This window comes from Eubalaena glacialis, chromosome 11 (assembly GCF_028564815.1).
Source record: "Eubalaena glacialis isolate mEubGla1 chromosome 11, mEubGla1.1.hap2.+ XY, whole genome shotgun sequence".
NCBI lineage: Eukaryota > Metazoa > Chordata > Mammalia > Artiodactyla > Balaenidae > Eubalaena > Eubalaena glacialis.
Genome location: NC_083726.1, coordinates 64,588,533 through 64,608,357, shown reverse-complemented (window position 1 = coordinate 64,608,357; position 19,825 = coordinate 64,588,533). Strand labels below are relative to the sequence as shown.

At 41.3% G+C, this 19,825-nt stretch overlaps 1 protein-coding gene across 3 annotated transcripts in view; it reads left to right on the top strand.

Moving 5' to 3' along the window:
• Window positions 1-4,244: 4,244 nt before the first annotated feature.
• Window positions 4,245-19,825, top strand: part of DIP2B (disco interacting protein 2 homolog B) — a 227,997-nt gene continuing 212,416 nt past the window's right edge. For all 3 annotated transcript variants that reach the window (XM_061205791.1, XM_061205790.1, XM_061205789.1), the window contains exon 1: window positions 4,245-4,491. In XM_061205791.1, the coding sequence (XP_061061774.1) occupies window positions 4,392-4,491 (100 nt within the window). In that variant the 5' untranslated portion in view covers window positions 4,245-4,391. The remainder of the gene's footprint in view (window positions 4,492-19,825) is intronic.

Sequence of the window (19,825 nt, the reverse complement as noted above, 5' to 3'; positions counted from 1 at the left end):
CCTGATAATAGAGGGTTGAGAATAGGTTGGAAAATAAGTAGAGGGAAGCCAGTGGCTTACTTTAAACGTTCAGTGATGGAGCTGGATCCAAGTGCATAATCAATCTTAATCTAATCCCTCTCTCTCCTCTTCCCTCACCTTTTTCCCACACCTTTCCCTCCCATGCCCAATCTACTAGCTGTATGTTGGCTTCTTCCTCAAGTGCGTTCTCTATGTGACAGGAAAGATTGGTCAGTAGCAGTTACAGGTTTACGAGGTCCTTGCAGCAATTTCCAGATGAGGAAAGAATTCTCTTCCCCTGTGTCCAAATCTTTCACACAACAGGACAAATCACCCTCAAGAGTTTTGGGCTTTTATGATCCTGTAGCTTATGATCCTCAGCCATCAAGGGAAGGGATACACCCAGTATCTATATATAATTTAGGTACTTCTTATCTGTTATTGCTAAAATTATATTTCTTTGATTGCTGGTAAGTTTTTTAATGTTTTTATATCCTTATTAGTTACTTACTTTTTCATTAGGTGGTCAATTTTTATTGTTTACTGGTAGGGCTCTTTTTTTATAATCTATTTTTGTTTGTTTTTTATAATTTATGATTTATATTTGGCTGCGTTGGGTCTTTGCTGCTGCGCGAGGGCTTTCTCTAGTTGCGGCGAGTGGGGGCTACTCATTGCAGTGCGTGGGCTTCTCATTGCGGTGGCTTCTCTTGTTGCGGAGCACGGGCTCTAGGCGCGCGGGCTTCAGTAGTTGTGGCTCGCGAGCTCTAGAGCGCAGGCTCAGTAGTTGTGGTGCGCAGGCTTAGTTGCTCCGCGGCATGTGGGATCTTCCAGGACCAAGGCACGAACCTGTGTCCCGTGCATTGGCAGGCGGATTCTTATCCACTGCGCCACCAGGGAAGTCCAGGGCTCTTTTTTATGTTCTGGATATTTCATTGTCTGTTAAATATACTGGAAATACATTCTTATTTGTAATTTTAAAAAATTTTAACTTGTATATCAGCGGTCCCCAACCTTTTTTGACACCAGGGACTGGCTTCGTGGAAGACAATTTTTCCACAGACTGTGGCGGGGGGGATGGTTCAGGCAGCTTGGGGACCTCTGTTGTATATGGTTTCTTGCATTTTAATTGTTTTGGGGGCCATATCTATCAACATTCACCTGTACAACTTGCTTAGAAAGCCCTGCCTATGCTGAAGTTATTAAATATTTTTCCTCTCTTCTAATACCTTAATTTTTTTCTTTAAATTTTAACTTTTAAATACATTCAGTTTCTTTTGGTGCATTATGAAGTGTCACTCTTATTTCTTCTAAATAGTCATTTGTTAAAAAGCAATTTGTTAGATACTTGATCTTTTCTCCTTGATTTGAGGTGCTGGCGTTATCATAAAGGAAATTCCTAGTTATGCGTAAGTCTGTTTCTTCAGTATTTATCAAATTCCTCCTATCCTCTTCCTGCACTAATAACACCCTGTTTTAACTCCAGTAGCTTTTTAGCATATTTTGTTATTTGAAAGGACAAATTGTTCCCATGGTTTTTAAATTTAGAATGTTTGGCCATTCTTGTGAATTTTTTTCTTTAATATGAGCTTTAGAATCACCTAACAAATTTTGTTAAAAAAAAACAAAACATTCTGTTGAGGATTTTATGGATATTGCATTGTACTTACAGGAAATTTTGGGAGAACTGACTCGACAAAAATTATGAGTCTTGCCACGAAAGAACATGCATGTTTGTCTTATCTTTCATTATTCACAATCAGTATTCCTTCATGACTTTTTGGTTTTGAGGCTTGTTGATTTTTAGTATGTTTTGATATCTGGTCAGGCAAATTCCTCTTCTAAATTTTTTATTTTTAATTTTTCTTGACTTTCCTTGAGCATTTAATCTTCTATTTAAACTTTAGAATCTGCTTGTCAAGATTTAGAAAATTACAGTAATATTTTGATAAAGATTGCATTAACTTTTATAGATTAATTTTTGGAGTATTGATATCCTTATGATATTGTGTCTTCCCATCTGGGAATAGGAACTATTATTTAGGTTTACAGTTTTCTTCATATAAGTCGTACACATTTCTTGTTAGGTTTATTCCTACTTATGTTTTGCTGTGACCGAATGGATTTTTCTTTGAATTGCCTATTGCTCTAAGACAGGAAAGTTATTTATATTTATATGTTGGCCTAATCTTAAGCCACTTCATAAAACTAATAATAATTCTGATAGAACTAAACTAAGCTCCGTGAGAGTATAGACCTTTTTCAAACACTGTATTCCTAGCACCTAGACAGTTCCTAACATGTTACATTAACTCAGTATGTTTGAATGAACGAATGAGTGAATGATAGTATTTTAGTTGATTTTCTTGGATTTCTGGGTAGACAATATTTCCAGTTTTTCAACTGTTATAATTATGAAACTTTTAGTAAAGATTGCTTTGTAGATTCATGTTTTAAAGTACCCATTCTCTTACATATATATCAATATTAGAAAAAATAGAAAAAGATACAATTACAAAGTTATGATCTCCTGCAGAAATATTTCTCTGTACTTAAAAAAATGTTTATTTATGGAAATTTAAAAATATATACAAAAGTAGAATAGTATAATCAAGCTGCATATTCCCGTCACCCAACTCCTTCTATGATCTCGGCCAATATTCCTTCAGATATACCTCTACCTTCTTCTCACCCCACCTTACATTGGGTTATTATGAAGCAAATCTCAGGCATACCATTTCATCCATAAATATTTGAGTATGTTTTCCCATTAAAAAGTACTCTTTTAAAGTTATATAATCACAATGTCATTACCATATGTAAAAATATGACCATAATTCCTAAATATCTAGTGTTCAAATTTTCCTGATCCTCATAAATTTTTTCTTTCCTTTAAAAATCTCTTATTTAAGGGCTTCCCTGTTGGCGCAGTGGTTAAGAATCCGCCTGCCAATGCAGGGGACACAGGTTCGAGCCCTGGTCCGGGAAGATCCCACATGCTGCGGAGCAATTAAGCCCATGTGCCACAGCTACTAAGCCTGAGCTGTAGAGCCCCCGAGCCACAACTACTGAGCCTGCACACCACAACTACTGAAGCCCACGCACCTAGAGCCCTTGCTCCGCAACAAGAGAAGCCGCTGCAATGAGAAACCTGCGCGCTGCAATGAAGAGTAGTCCCCGCTCGCCGCAACTAGAGAAAGCCCGTGCTCGGCAATGAATGCGCAACGTAGCCATAATTTAATAAATAAAATAAAATTTAAAAACTGCCATAGTCCTCATGTAAACCAGAAGACATACATACATATATTCCCATAGATTCTCCTTACATTGTTGCAGTTAAACGGAAATTTCAGAGTCTACTTCCCAGTCAGCCATGATATTACATTCCTTTTTTAAGCTGAAATTCTTTCCTCAACCTAAAAGAAAAATTTTTTTCCCTTCCAGCCCATGAATGATATAATACTGTCTGGGAACTACTAAAGAACAGATGCTGAGGCCTTACTCTCAAAGGACCAATTTTGGATCAGAATGGAAGGGAAGGAAAAACACTGGAATTCCCTCTAATTCTGCAGGGGACTTTTGGCGTTTAAAAAAAGATTCAATACTACTAAAGAAAGACTATGAATGACAGTTTAAGGCATCTTCCCCAGTAGTTCCTGGTAAAAACACACACATGTGTGGATCCTTATACTGAATTAAAATATTAATACTTTTGGAACACCTATTAAGTCATACACCGAGGAGGATAAAAAGATAAAGAAGACGAAGTTCTCCTGTAAGTGGTTAGACGTCTAGGAAGGGGGAGGCAGATTCTCCCTCCTTTGTCTTAAATGCTAGAACTGAAATAGAAAAAAAAGAGCTCCTGGTAAATGCAATCAGGAAGCCCCAGTGAAAGAACGGGCCTGAGTTCAAATCTTTATGAATCGGAGGTGTCAATCAGGGGGAAACGGAAGAAGTGACAAGACAAAGGGATACACTACTAAGTGAAGAGAACTGGAAAAAGCAAGGCCTGGGGCCCCTGAAAACTGCTTGGTCGTGAGTTCGTAAAAGGTAAAGGCTACGTGTTCCGGTGGACATCAACACCGTTAGCGTATTTCGCGTTGGAGAAGTCGGGGCGGCGGGCTTGGAGTCGTCGTTTCAGGAGTTTCCCAGTAGAGGGCGCCATCAGACCGCGAGTGCTCAGCCTGACTCGGCTTCGGAGGCGGTGCATCCTCGGCCCGGGGGCGGGGCTGCCGCGCTCACGTGACCCTTGCTCATGGCGGCGGCGGCAGCGGAGGCGCTGGCGGCGCTCGGCGGCCGGAGCCGGATCCTGTAGCCGGGGTGTGGGCTCGCGTCAGTCCGTCCCTCTTTCGGCCCCCTCGGTTGTCTTCCGGAGTGTGGCTGACAGAGCCGGGATGGCGGAGCGAGGCCTGGAACCCTCGCCGGCTGCGGTGGCGGCGCTGCCGCCCGAAGTGCGGGCGCAGCTGGCGGAGCTGGAGCTGGAGCTCTCGGAGGGTAGGAGACGGGCGGGGGAGCGGGCGCCCGGGCGCCGCTGCGGATCGCGGCGAGGGGAGACCAGGTCCTCGGCGCGCGCCCTGGTGGCCGTGCGGGCAGAGTGGAGGAGGGTGCCGGAAATCTGGCCCGGGCTCTAAAGGGTCGCTCCCCTTCTCTCTCACCCCGGGAAGTGGGTTTCCGTGTGATTCATTGTGTGCCCTGGGAGGGGGTGAGCAGAGGCTTGGAGGAGAGGTCCTCCCCAGGCCCGGGCTGCTTCTGCGCTCCCTGCCCCCCAAAACCCGAGACAAAGCTGTGTCCTCCCGCTTCAGGCTTCTGCCCGGGCGCCGGGGCACGGTGGGGGCGGGGCGGGGGTGAGGCCGCCAGCAGGGTGGCTGACAGCTTTCTCCTGTCCTCCTCTACCCTTTTCCAGGGGAGGGCCCTGGCCTGTTTCAGCTCCCCTTCCTCCCCTTCAGAAAAAGAGAAAAACAGGGGAAATCCGCCAACATTTCTTCTTCCTTCTTTAACAATGCGAGATGCCTCCCCAGTGACAGGAGAGAGATGGAAGCGGGGTGGGCCATAGAGGGTCCTAGGGAGGCCAGAAGCAGTGGCATTAACACAGAGACAGACAGGGCTGCTTTTAGACCACCTTTATCATAAGGGTGTTTTTCCTGGTGCCTGTATTCGGGCTGAATTGTCCGCATCTGATCACCTTTTGCAGTCTTTGAAGAGGGAAGGAGAGAGGTGGCTACCGGTTACATGGAAATCCTGGCCGGCACCGTCTTTCTTTTGTTAATGGATTGTTACAAGGAGGGTTGGATTGGTATTGAGAATTAAAAGAATGGAATAAGTCGAGCCACTATTATTAGAGAAGTCCCTGGACAACAATGAGAGAAACGTTGCTCTGTTGTGGGCATGTGGTCAGGCTTCTTGTGCAGTTGTGATCAGTCCTCCACAAAGTTCCTGTTTTTATCACAGGCTGCCTCTGAGACAAAAGCAGCATTTTCTCCAAGCTTGATGTCAGTACTGTGGTGGTGTCCCCAGAGTTGCATATTCTTACTGAGTTCTTTGCCAAAGGCCCTCTTCGCTAGCATTTTTCAAGTGGATTAAAAACTGTTAGTTGGAAAAGAAGAATGTGATAAGTTCCCAGGAGAGTTCTGACTTTTTGTTTACTTATCAAGGCATTCTCTCTCTCACCCCGCAATCCTTTACAATGAAAAACCAGAAGTAGATTTGAGTGTTATAAAGCCAGTTGGGCATGGAGGGAAATAATTATTTTTAATAACCCTGTTAGGTTTTCCCAATGTATAGGGAGGTGCTGTTTTCATTTGCACTTAATTATCAACATATTTTTTTTCAGTTAACCAGTTGGGAAGTTATTCTTTGTCCAGTCCCCAGAATCAGTTGTGGTGGGTGAGTTTGTTTCTGTGAAATGTTTAGGGCATTGCCATCTTGGTTCTGCCTCTCAAAAAAACTCATTCTTCTAGACTAAAGCATTGTGATTCAATCCGTGATGACTTTCATTCAAGTCAGACTTTTAAAAGTTACTTTATAGTATCACATCAGCTATCTTTGATTAGCCAGAAGGAGAGAAGTTTGGCTGGATGTTTGCATCAGAATGAGATTAAAAATAGGAGTTGATTGCTTTTACATGGCGAGGGAAATGCTGGAAAATCTTTATTCTTGATATATCTGCTTCCAGCTGATTATCGTTTACTTCTCTGGGTGTTTCTAGAGATGATTCCAAGGAACTATTTCTAGGACTCACACTGATTAGCTCACCTTTGTCTCCTTCAAGAAAGTGTGAAACTCCTACAAACTGTATTGCCAAGCCTTCAGCATTTTTAAGGACAAGTGCATGGTTTGTTTTCCGATGCAGGGTTGTTTTGGTTTGGCGTGTAACTGAGTTTGAATTGGTTTCTTAAAGGTTTATACTACATTATCCTGTATTTCATCTCTTTTAGCGATGGAAAATGGGAAAAAATATAGTTGAAAAACCTCGGGCCTGCAGTGTCAGCATCTTGGCCATCTGTCTGTCTCTCTTGCTTAAAGTACAGAGGATGGTTGACTGGAGGAGTAGGTAGACATTTTTAGGAATTCAAGTGAAGTTGAAACCACCAACAACCCCCAGATCTATAGCATGCTATTTGTGATGTCTGTATCATATTTTGAAGGGACCTTTGTTTGTTTAAAATTTTCTCTACAGTTACTGCTCTGACAAAAGTACTTTTTTCTTCTGGAAAAAAAAAGGTGCTTTTAACTGTGTTCATTGTGTGTTGTTGGCTTTGGTGCACTCATTCCTCCATTTTATTCATTTTTTTAGGTTCAGGCTGTAGTTGGTCCTAATTATAGCGATCGTCTGAGCTGTATGCCATTAAAGAATTTTCTTTGTGCTCGCCTGTATTTTCAGCTGCAGGCTCTGGTCGCAGATGAGCCAGCTGTGCGCTGGAACGCAGGTTGTGCCACCCTGGGCTGTTTGCCGCAGAGTGCGTTGCAGAACCCAGTGCTGTGGCTGGTGCTTCATTCAGGCAGGTCACCGTGGACTTGGTGCTTAAAGCTGCCTGCTTTTGCACCAAAAAGAACAGCCCAGCACTGTCCAGAGAATCATTTAAAATTGAAATGACACCTAATCATAAGCTTTTCTGTAGACTAATTGAATAGGCAGGAGGTTTCTGCAAGTATTCCCATAACTGAAAATTTTTTCATGATTCATATGTGTTATTATATTTATTATGTATTTGGTAATAAGCTCTGTTGTCTGAACCTGAGTCATATGTTTTAGTCAAGTGTATGCACATAAAATAACACTAATGAGGGGAATTTGTTTATATCTGTCTGATAATTCATTGTGTTTGTGTCATGATCTTATGCATTGTGTCATTTGAGTCTCACTGCAACTTTGTGATTAGGTAGAACAGATGTTATTAACACCTATTAATAGTTTTTTGTTGTTGTTTTAGTTTAACAGAGGGAAAACTAAGACTCAGAAAGGTTAAGTATTTTGTCTAAAGTTGCTCACTAATAAGTGCCGTTATCTTAAGCTGACATGTAATTATGGCATCTGTTACCATCGAATGATTTAAATATCTTTACGGTTATTGCACAAGCTATTAACTCTAATTTTTACTCTAAGCAATGCTACGAAATAGTTGTATGCCACAATTCCAAAGAGTCTTGTTGATTCTCTTTCTGAAATCTCTTTTAAATCTATCGTTCGCTTATTTGATTCAGCAGACATTTATTTTCTGCTTACTATGTGCTAGGGATACAGAGGTGAGCATGGTACTGTGTTAGCTTTCAAGGAGCTCTGAGTCCGGTAGGGAAATCACTTAAAAATACCAACAAAACAGTCCATGAGACAAAACAGTACATGAGGGTTCTGTACAGAAACTGCCTTCTAAGAAAAGAGGAAGCTGTCTGCTTTGTCGTTGTGAAAAAGGAACAGCAGAGAACCTTAAATACAAAACTGGATGCTGGTAGCGAGGGCTGTGATTTAGCTCGTGCAGTTCAGTCATAAGTGTGAAGGAAAGAAGGCAGTCTGTGGCAAATTAGAAGGGGTGCAAGTCTTTCAGTGCCTGAAAACAGTCCCAAGATGACAACTGGAAAGGTATTTAAGATAAAATAACACTTACAGGAAGGGATCCTCCCTTTTCTTGTTTGAACACTTCTCTGACCACAAACACAACAAACCCAGTCACATCCTCCCTTTCTCCTGTCTATTTCATCACGTATCTCAGGGTCCTCAAAGAGTGGTACAGGTCCACCTTGAAGGTGGAGGAGAAAGAGGCAGCTGCTTCCTAGGAGTTGAAGTGAATCCTCTTTAGGAGTTGGGCAGAGGTGGGGGAGTTGAAGAGGAAAAGGGGGAGATGCTGAATTGAGATTGTATTTCACAGTGTTCAAAGTGGGCAATTGGAATTAAGCCACCAGAAAACTGGTAAATCCTTCTTACTTTACTTATAATGGGAAAGTGGGCCACTTCCTCCCAAATATGTAGCATAGTCATTAATTCATAAGAAACACCTTTATCAGAAAATTATGTCTAAGCAGTTGTCATTCCTAGTGTTAGGAGTATTAAGGAAAACAGGTGTGTGGGTTTTTGAAAAACCAAAACTGGGCATTATTTGAGTGATTTATTCTCTGAAAGTTGCATATCTATATTTTTGGTGGGCTATACCTGCCTTATGTTGGAACTCATCTTTAGGAATTGCTTGTCAGAGCCTGTGACACATTCCTTTGAAAATCCTCATAGCGGCAAATTTTAATTCTTTGAGGGTAGAGTTTCATTTTATAGGTTACTTGGTGTCAAGTAGAGAAAAGCTGTTTGATGTTCTTCTGGAGTCCAGACTAGCTGTGAATGAAAAAATTAGAGTGATTATAAATGTGTTTTATTTGTGACTGTCGAAAAATTAGAATGATGGTAAACTGGTTTTGAGGGTAGTTCCAGAAGAGTAGTGACAGACAAATTCACTGGAAGAATGATTCACTTTACTGTAAGGGATAGCACTTGTTTAGACACCCTAGTTCTATGTATTTTGAAAAATTAATCTTGTTGTTTGACAGTCCATAACACTGAGCTGGATTTTTTTTTTTAATAAATTTATTTATCTATCTATTTATTTATTTATTTATGGCTGCGTTGTGTCTTCCTTGAGGTGCGTGGGCTTCTCATTGCGGTGGCTTCTCCTGTTTTGGAGTTTGGGCTCTAGGTGCGCGGGCTTCAGTAGTTGTGGCTCGCAGGCTCTAGAGCGCAGGCTCAGTAGTTGTGGCTCATGGGCTTAGTTGCTCCGCGGCATGTGGGATCTTCCCGGACCAGGGCATGAACCTGTGTCCCCTGCTTTGGCAGGCGGATTCTTAACCTCTGCTCTACCAGGGAAGTCCCTGGATTTTTGAATAAGAGAAATCTTTAACCCTTCACTCTCAGCCCAGCCCTTGGTGGCTGCTTTCTTTCCTGGCCTGTGTGAGGATTAGCACTTCAGGGTTGAAAGTTCAGATGATTGGCTAAAAAGGGCCTTCACATGTATTTGTATTTTAATGATTATAGTTCTTCATGGTTCTCTCTCATGATTAATCAGGAATGGTCTTTGAAACACTCCTTCCTGCTTGTCTGCACCATTTCTCACAGTTCTTTAAGAGTTAGTTGAAGTTCTACCTTTTTTCTAAACCTGCCCCTGAACACTGTGAGCTCTCTTTCTCCAAACCTTATAGCATTTACAGTTTATATCATTTTTACCAGTCATAGATTTTGTAAATATTTAAATTGTTTTTCATTTCACCTCCATGTAAGCTCCTACAGAGGTCATTCTTTAAGTCCTTTAAACAACTGCTCAACAATTTCTTTCTTGTATTGTTTTAGGAGTGCAATATATTTTTGTTCACCTCAGATTTCAATTGAAGCAAAGTCTCTCTCTTGGGGATTTGATTTTGGCACAAGGGGTGGGGTTGTATGATCATTTGAGGAGCACGGGTTTTGGCATCTGGTGGGCTTGGGTCCAAGTCCTGGCTGTCACTTAGCCCTGTGACCTTGGATGGACTGCCTAACCTCCCTGGTTTTAGTTCTTCAGTTCTTAAAAAGGAAGGACAACCTTATTAGAGTTGTAAGGAGGTTTAAAATGAGATCGTAGGAGAGCAGCTGAGTGTGGTGTGTGCATGTAGTAAGTGCTTGGTATGTGTAATCTTTATTGTTTCTGATAGTGAATGGATGCATAGTGACTTGGCTGTTTTTAATATCTTGTGTTACTTAGCAGAATATGATTACATGTGACGTGATGAATGGAATCAATTAGTGTAATTCTTTTTTGCAAGTAATACTTGACTCCTCCATCAGTTGCTCCTGTCGGCACCCTCTACCCTAGTTCAACACGTGTTGGGTCAGTGCAAGCAGTTGACTAGAGCAGAAAAGAGTAGCTGGTTTGTTTCACATAGACATCTGGCATGTGTGCATTTCTAAGCCTGTAGGTTCCGGCAAATGGCTCTGAAATTTAAGCATGGTTTCTTAGACTCAAGCATCTTCAAGCTTTGTATGAAAAGGCACATATGGATGCTCAACCTTCACATGGTTTTTGACTCTTCCTTTTCCCCCATTTGTCCTTAGTGAACAACTCCTTCTGGCTCCTCGTTCAAAAGTTTTCTTGCATCCGTTTTTCCTTTAAGTTGCATTTACCACCAGCCTTGTTCGGTCCTCTATCTTTAGACCTAAGGGTCAGCTCTAGATTGATAAAGATCTTTTAAAAATACTATTTTTATCTAAAGGCGTTGCTAAATCCAAGGCTCTGTCACTCATTGTCTTTATTTTATTTTTTATTTAAAAAAATATTTATTTATTTATTTATTTTTGGCTGCGTTGGGTCTTCATTGCTGTGTGCGGGCTTTCTCTAGTTGTGGTGAGCGGGGGTTACTCTTTGTTGCGGTGCGCGGGCTTCTCATTGCGGTGACTTCTCTTGTTGCGGAGCACGGGCTCTAGGTGCGCAGCTTCAGTAGTTGTGGTGTGCGGGCTCAGCAGTTGTGGCTCGCGGGCTCTAGAGCGCAGGCTCAGTAGTTGTGGCACACGGGCTTAGTTGCTCCGCGGCATGTGGGATCTTCCCGGACCAGGGCTCGAACTCGTGTCCCCTTCATTGGCAGGCTGATTCTTAACCACTGCGCCACCAGTGAAGTCTAGTCCAGCTTCTTTTGGACTATGTCATGGACATTTAAGTAAGGGTTTTCGTATATTTGTGTTTATAATGAATAAGTTGCCTTCCCTTGTGGATGCTCTTCTGTGAACAAAATATTTTCTGAAAGGCCATTTCTTTGGAACTTTATAGCATCACAGCTGACAGAATCTTTGGATACATGGGTTGGCTTTAGTGGACCTGGAAACTCTAAAGTCGTGTGTAGAATTTTGAGTGTGAGTGCTTATGTGCCTTTTTGGGGAGCAGAGTCTCCAGCTTTCATCAGTTTCTCAAAGAGGACTGTGAAGCAAGAACCAAATCTGTATATTACCACTTTTCATTCTTACTAGCTTGTAAGGAAAGCCAGACTCCCTCAGCGTCCCTCCTCAACACTCACAAACTTACTTATATCAGTTCCCACCCTTATCCTCTTTCCTTCTTTTCTCAGAGGAAGAACTATCCCCCTCCTGTTCCGCAGTGCGTCCCTGTGACTATGATCTCAGTCCCATCCCTTCTCCTCTTCTGGGATCTTGGGATCTTACTTTATTGATCCATCTATTCATTTGTAGTCTTTTGTCTTTTTTTTTCCCTCTCATCTTTAGCCTCTCACTTAACACTTGGCTCTTGGCCCCCTCCCTTCAGCCTATAGGTACGCTGAAGTTTCTCCCATCTTAAGAAAGGTATCTTCCTGCGATCTTGTATTGGAACCTATTTGCTTTCATGTGCTAGCGTTCACTCCCTCTCATAGATCCTAGAAAGTAGAGCCTACATTTCCTTTATTTTATTTCTTACCTTTGCTCACTCCTCAGTCCGTTGCTTCTGTCTCATCAAGCCTCTGAAAAAAACGTCTCCAAGGCCACCAGTGACTTCTGATTTCAGTCTGAAAAGTACCCACATCTTTCTCTGCATCTTTCTCTGCAGCATTGGATACTGTGGGCCAATATCTTTATAAACTCCCTCCTTCCTTAGCTTTTATGGTATCATTTCCTTCCAGCTCCCTACCTATCCCTTCTGCTCTCCCTTGGGCTTCTTTTTCTCTTTCTTCCTCCTGGTGTGGGTGTTCCTGGTATCTGTCATTAGCCTTCATCTCACTTCACAGACACTTGCTAAATGATCTCATCTGTGCCCAGGGCCTCAGCTGTCAAGGCTGGGAGGTGACTCCCTAGTCTGTATCTCTAGCCCTGACTCCTCTCTGCTCCAGACATCCCATTTATTCTCCCCAGACAACTGTAACTTAGTAGGTCCAAAACTGTACTCCTTGTTTCTGCTCTGCAAATACTTGGGGGTCATCCTTAACTTCTAATGGGTCACTAAGTTCTGTTGATTCTGCTTCCTCCCCTCCATTCACATTGTTTCAGCCTTTGTTTAAGCTCTTACCATCTTTTGCTGAGACCATTACAGTAGTCTCCTAACTCGTCTGCCTGCCTTCAGTCTCTTCTCTCTGCAGTTCATCCTTCTCTATTCTGTGATGGAATGATCATTCTGAAACACAGATCTAATTGTGTCCTTTTCCCTGTTTGAAAAATTTTCACTGGCTTCCCCTATCCACAGGATAAATTCCAGGCATCCTTTGTGTAACAAGACCTGCCTGCCTTTTTAGCCCCGCTTCCCGCGCCTTCCATGTTTTTGCTGTCTTCTCTAGCCATGCCGAATGACTTGTATTTCCCTGAATGCATGGTGCTTTTTCACTTCCATGCCTTTGTACATGTTGCCTTTCTCTGAGAAATGCCCACTCTGGCATGTTCTTCCCCTTTTTCTGCCTCTTTAACTTCTGTTCCACTCAATTTCCTGTAAGAAACCAGCCTTTCCTAAGCTCTCTTAAGAAGTTAAGATCTCTGTATAAGTAGCCATCAATTATTGAGTGCTTATTATGTAACAGGCCCTGTGCTTAGCACTTTGTATATCCTGCCTGACCAGTAAGTAGGTGCTGAATAAATTGCTCCTATTATCATGATGATGAGGGAACTGAGCTAGCAAAAAGCAACTGAACCTTGAGTGAAACAAAGGGTGTGCCAGATCCTCCCCATCACACATGACCTGATCTTTCCCTTTTTCCCTACCAGGAACAGTAACGTTCTGAAGTGAATGGCAAAGGGGAGAGAACACACTTGAACCATTTAGAACTGTTTCTGCTGCTTACTGTATGATCTTGGACAAGTCTTTGAAGTGTGCTTCTAATCCTAACAACTCCTAAAGATAGGTGTGTCATTTCCATTCTGTAGAGACTTGTTAAGGAACGTGAAGCCTGAAAGTAAAGTGTGCTGGGGTTGGAACCCACCTCAACTTGGCTCCAAACCCCACGGTGTTTCCACACTGCCTCCATCTCCCTGAATCACGTTTCAAGTAATTTCAGCAAAATTCTTTTCCATCTTAACTATTGGGCCCCACTTTTCTTAGGATACAGCTTCTGTCTTTGGAGTTTTGGAGGTAGGGCTCCCTGGAGAGAAAAGAATGGGAATGTTCTATCCTATTCTAAGAGAAATGGATAGCAATTGGAGTGAGGTTGGTTTTTTTTGACCTCGCTTTGCCAGAACCAGCACTCCAACATATATTTGGAGGATTTCATTTATATCAGCTTAACTTCTGGAAGGGTGTGACTTCTTTTTTTCTAAAAAGAACAAAAGATATTGGGTAAAATCTTTTAAGACTGTGTATCTGTAAAGTAAGAGATAATTTTATGTACTTAATACTTTGATGTGAAATTAATTTTTCTTCCTTGAATTGAGATGGGGTTGATGAAAAGCTGAAAGGGGAAAATCCAGAAGGATAATATCTTGGATGCTACACAGGACAGCCCTAAATGAAAATGCACAGGTCTGGTGTCTTTGAAAGGTCCTTGCTGTGCCCTGGACTTGAGCTTCTGGGCTGCAGATAGAGTATTGTGGTTACATTCTGGTTCAGAAAGAGTTTTTTGTTTGTTTTGTTTTTTCCTTAGGATATTTAATGTTTAATTTAAAAATTCATGTTTAAGTTAATGTAGATATTTCTGTAAATGACATTTACTTTAGTTGATTTTTCTTGGAGTTATTTTTTGTCAAAGAATAGTGCTCTCATCTCTCTTTTTTTTTCCAGAGGACTCTTGCTTTTAGGGGTAAACTAAAACAGCTGTAGGATTTTTTTCTTTCTTTTTAAGGACCTTGGGTTATCTTTCAATTTATTCATAAACTGGAACCTTGTGGGTTTTAATTCAGGTCAGGCATAAATGCATTACAGTGCTGGCCAGTCTTGTCACTGAATCTCCTTTTTAAAAATGAACCCAGGGGCTTCCCTCGTGGTGCAGTGGTTGAGAATCCGCCTGCCAATGCAGGGGACATGGGTTCGAGCCCTGGTCTGGGAAGATCCCACGTGCCGCGGAGCAACTAAGCCCGTGAGCCACAACTACTGAGCCCACGTGCCACAACTACTGAAGCCCGTGTGCCATGCTCTGCAACAAGAGAAGCGACCGCAATGAGAAGCCCTCGCACCTCAACAAAGAGTAGTCCCTGCTCGGCGCAACCAGAGAGAAGCCCACGTGCAGCAGCGAAGACACAACACAGACAAAAAAATAAAAAATGAAAATGAACCTAGCAGGAATTGTGAGGAGAAGTTTCTGATAGTTTCTTGCTTAGTAAATCTGTGACTGAGGCAAGCAGGCTGTCTTAGATTTTTGTTTTTAATCAAAGTATAATTGACATACAACGTTATATTATTTTCTGGAGTATGACATAATGATTTGATATTTCTATATGTTGGGAAATGATCACCTCAATAAATCTCATTAACATCTGTCACCATACATAGTTACAATTTTTTCCTGTCTTAAAATTATAAAGAGTTGTCATTCTTTTTTTGGCCGCGTTGCATGGCATGCGGGATCTTAGTTCCCTGACCAAGGATTGAACCCGTGCCCCCTGCAGTGGAAATACAGAGTTTTAACCACTGGACTGCTAGGGAAGTCCCAAGAGTTGTCATTCTTACTTTATTGGACTTCCTTTCTGGTTTGGAGAAACTTTCATTTTTAAATTGAATGTGTAGCAAAAGCATTTGTGAGTTTTCCTCCCATGGTTCTTTGCTTATCGTTTTCTTCAAGGAGACCAAGGGAAGTCCTAGAAGAGAAGTTCCTGTTAAAAAAAAAGACAACTTCCTCATTTGTTGGTTCTCTGAGCTCTAATCTCTAATGTTACTCCTATATTATAGTTATTTTTCAAATGACCTTAAAGTTATTAGATGATCATTTGCATAAATATTCTCATCTCCCTTTGTAAGCTGCTTGAGGACAGCACGCAGCATCCTTCAGCATAAGTGCTTTTCAGTACTTATTCAACCAGTGAATGAATCTAGACTCTTGTCATCAACCTCCTTATCTATTCTTATTTCCTTAGTGGTATCTGACAGACTCTTCTATTACAGTCAGACTGGTTTCCTCACTTTTTCCTGACTGGCTCATCTCATCTGTTTGCCTTGGCAGCGATTGTTTTCTTTGTCAGGACTACCTTTTCTCCTAGTAAAATTTACCTGTGGTTTCACGGCCTGGTTGATGTCCTTTGATCATGAAACCAACGGACTACTTTAGTCCTTATTAATCTCTTCTATTTTTAGGCTATTGTTGTATTCAGTAACAGTTTAACACTTAACTGACGGCTGTTTATTTGTTTTGTTTATGTTGTTTTTGCCTCCTCAGTTAGACTTTAGATTTTGTGAGTGTAATGACAAGGTCTTCTACCTTTGGGAACTTGTAAGGTGCTAAACATATCAATATAGCAATAAAGATGTATTGAGCACATTTATTTACAAGATCTATTGAGAGGGTGAGAGATGCATAGAAGGCAGATACCCTGCTCTCAAGGAGCTTTCAGTCTAGTAACTTCTCAACAAATAGCTGTTTGGGCTTTAAAAATATTAATTTAAAGTAATTGTCTTTTGAGTGAGCACTTAGAAACTATTTTATACTTGAGTGATAAGATAGCCTTTAAACAGTCCCATTTGAAATGATTCTGGGAAAATGGCAGTTTGAGCACATCTCTGCTGCCCTCTTTTTTTAAAACTCAGTTCAAGTAAAATAACAATTTCAAAGCTGAACAAAATACTAAGAGTTGGAAGGGGAACTCATGAAAGTCGAAGGACTTGGAGGATAGAGCCAGGAAACCAAAAATGCAGATAACAAGAATTTTAGAAGGAGGAATAAGTAATGGAAGAAAAATTCCCTGAGCCAAAAAAAGATTGCAGATTGAAAAAGACTGAAGATTGAATGAGTTCGCTGTGTTCCAGGCAAGATCGATGAGAAAAGGCACAAACCTAGGCATAAAATTGATAAATTTTAAAAATCTGATAAAATTCTTGAATTCAGTGATAAAGAAAAAAAAAAAATCTTACAAGTAAGTTCCTAGATAGAAAGATAAAGATACAAAAGAAAAGAAAAGTTTAGAAAGATTCAAAAGAAGATAAAGATACAAAAGAAAAAGTTAAAACTACCACAAAACAGACTGTTCTCATTTGCAACACTGTAGTGTTAGTGTAAGAAGCAGACTATTTAGAGAAAAGGTCCACTCCAAAAATCTTATAGGCAGTCTAGATACTATTCACCTTTCAGGGAAAAGAAAGCTCTGTGTGGGTGTGCAAGGATTCATATTATATCACGCATAGACTCTAATCTGGACAGTATACTCTAATCAAACAAATAATATTTCCTCTCCTCCTTCCAAAGTAGGAAGAGGAGAGGAAACAGTGATAGACAAAGGACTTTGAAATATATATATATCATATATTATTGTTACTCTATGTTACATGTAGTATGTATATCGATATAATTACGTATATTGAGAGTGACAAGGAATGTGTAATATAAATGCTAAGTAAGGATCTTTGAAATTGAAGACACATATTCAAAGAGAAAACCTTGCTGTCTGAAGGAAATATTCTAAATGATTCCAGCAAAACCTGGACATCGCGGGACAGGGTAGTGTGTGGGTGAGTGGGAACTAAAAGCATTCTTTGGTATCATTGGGATGTTGGCAGGGGAAGTATGGCAATGAACTGCCTTTGTGAGGAGAAAAATACTTCATTTCTAATAGTGCTAAAAAAATTGTAAAATACTTAAGGGAAAGTATCACAAGAAAGGCACAGAATCTGTGTGAAGAAAATTGTAAAAGATTAAGGATGATCTGAAAAAAATGGAAATATATACCATGTTCCTGGATGGGAAAACTAAAAATATGTAAATTTAATGGAAATTAATTACAACTCCAGTGGAGAATTCTTTTGGGGGTGGGGAAATAGGTAAAACAATCTGTGTTCAGATAGAAGAATAAATGTTTTAGAATAGCCAAGAAAATTTAGGCACAGAATAGTGAGGTGGTCCTTGCCTTACCATGTATTGAAACAGATTCTAAAATGATCAACTCAAAGCAGTGTGGTATCAGCATGTGAATAAGGATGAGCAAACAATAAAGTACCCCAATCCTTGTATATGTAAGAAAAATAATTGTAAAAACATGAAGGTTTTGCAAGCTTAGACTCTTTCTTTCCAATTGTCTCAAATTAAAAAAAGATCTTAAAATAAGTTGGCCAGGGCTCCATAGGACATCAGAAATACTGATATTGTATTTATCCTTGATAGTCTATTTATCCTGCCAAGAGGAGCACACTGGAACCATTCCTCCTGCAGTGTCTTTCCAGTGCCTCTACAAACAAAGCTTAATATTGTGGCATCTGGCAAAGGAAAAATATTTAAAGGGTTCATCTTAATTTTCACAGAGCAGGCAATGAAGGGGAGATTTGGAGCTGAGAAGCAATAAATTGATAACTGACACATTCTTGATTCCTCTCTTTTCTTCAATCCAACGGCCCATATCTAGTCCATCAGTAAGTCTTTTTTGGTGCTACCTTGAGAAATACCCTTGCATCTGCTTCTCTCCATCATTGATCGCTGCCGATCATCACCTTGCCTCTGTTACCTCATCTGTAGCTTCATAGCGCCTTATCTAGTGTCCCTGCTTTTTTCTCTCTAACCTATTTTCCACACGGCAGCTACAGTCAGCTCTGTAAAATACAAATTAGATCATGTCGCTTCCCTGCCATTGAATTTCCTTCAGTGGACTTATGTCTTTTAAATAAAATTCCAGGGACTTCACTGGTGGCACAGTGGTTAAGAATCTACCTGCCAATTCAGAGGACATGGGTTTGATCCCTGGTCCAGGAAGATCCCACATGCCGCGGAGCAACTAACCCTGCAAGCCATAACTACTGAGCCCATGCACCACAACTACCGAGCCTGTGCTCTAGAGCCCACGAGCTACAACTACTGAGCCCATGCGCTGCAACAGCTGAAGCCCGCGCACCTAGAGCCTGTACTCTGCAACAAGAGAAGCCACCGCAATGAGAAGCCCGCGCACCGCAACAAAGAGTAGCCCCCACTCGCTGCAACTAGAGAAAGCCTGCGTGCAGCAATGAAGACCCAATGTAGCCAAAAATAAATAAAATTAAAATTAGAAAAAAAAGTAAAATAAAATTCCAGCTCCTGTTCCATGGTCTACAAGGCCAGCACTCCTGTTCCCCCATCTACTTTGCTTCAGCCACACTGGCTGAGTCTTCTTTCCCTCCTTTCTCTTTTCCTCCCTCTCTCCTTTTCTTTTTTCCCTCTCATTCCTTTCCTCTCTTCCTTCTTTCTCTTCCTCCCTCCCTTTCTCTTTTCTTTTACTTTTTATTTATTTAGCTACTATTTACTGAGCGCCTACTTTATGCCACATAGGTACAGGCAATACAGCAGTGATTAAAATAACAAAAATCCCTGCCTTTAAGGGGCTTACATTCTGTAGGAATAGACAGAAATGAATAAGTAATTTATATTGCCTGTCAGATGGTAAAAATTTTAGTGGAGAAAAATCATGAAGAGCAATAGAGAATACTGGAACCGGTCAGTGGATACAATTTAAAGTAGGGAGTCAGGGATGACTTCATCATAAGATGGCACTCAAACAGAAACCTGAGGATGGTGAGGCTTTTTCTCTCCTTTGAACTCACCGTGCTTGTTCCTGCCTCCAGACCTTGTTCCTTGCTTTTCTTCTGCTGAGAATGCTCTGCTCCAAGTGCTGTGCTTGGCTGGCAACTTTGCCTCCTTTCTGTCTCAGCTCAAAAGTGACCTTCTCAGAGATGCCTTCCCTGACTGCTGAGTTTAAATGAGCAGCTCCTCCCCACTTTCTCCATCTCATCTTTTTATTTATTTATTTTGAAGTCAAGGTGATTATTTATTTATTTATTTTTGGCTGTGTTGGGTCTTCATTGCTGTGCGCGGCCTTTCTCTAGTTGTGGTGAGCGAGGCTACTCTTCGTTATGGTGCGCGGGCTTCTCATTGCGGTGGCTTCTCTTGTGGAGCACAGGCTCTAGGTGTGAGGGCTTCAGTAGTTGTGACCAGTGGGCTTCAGTAGTTGTGGCTTGCGGGCTCTAGAGCACAGACTCAGTAGTTGTGGCACACAGGCATAGTTGCTCCGTGGCATGTGGGATCTTCCCGGACCAGGCCTTGAACCCGTGTCCCCTGCATTGGCAGGCAGATTCTCAACCACTGCACCACCAGGGAAGCCCTCATCTTTTTTTTTTTTTTCTGTTTAAAATTTTCTATTTAATACCACCATTTGAAATGATCTTGTTTGTGTATTTATTATCTGATCCAGTAAAATGTTAGTTCTGTGAGAGACCTTGCTGCCTTGCTTGCTGCTGGATGCCAGGACCTAGAATAG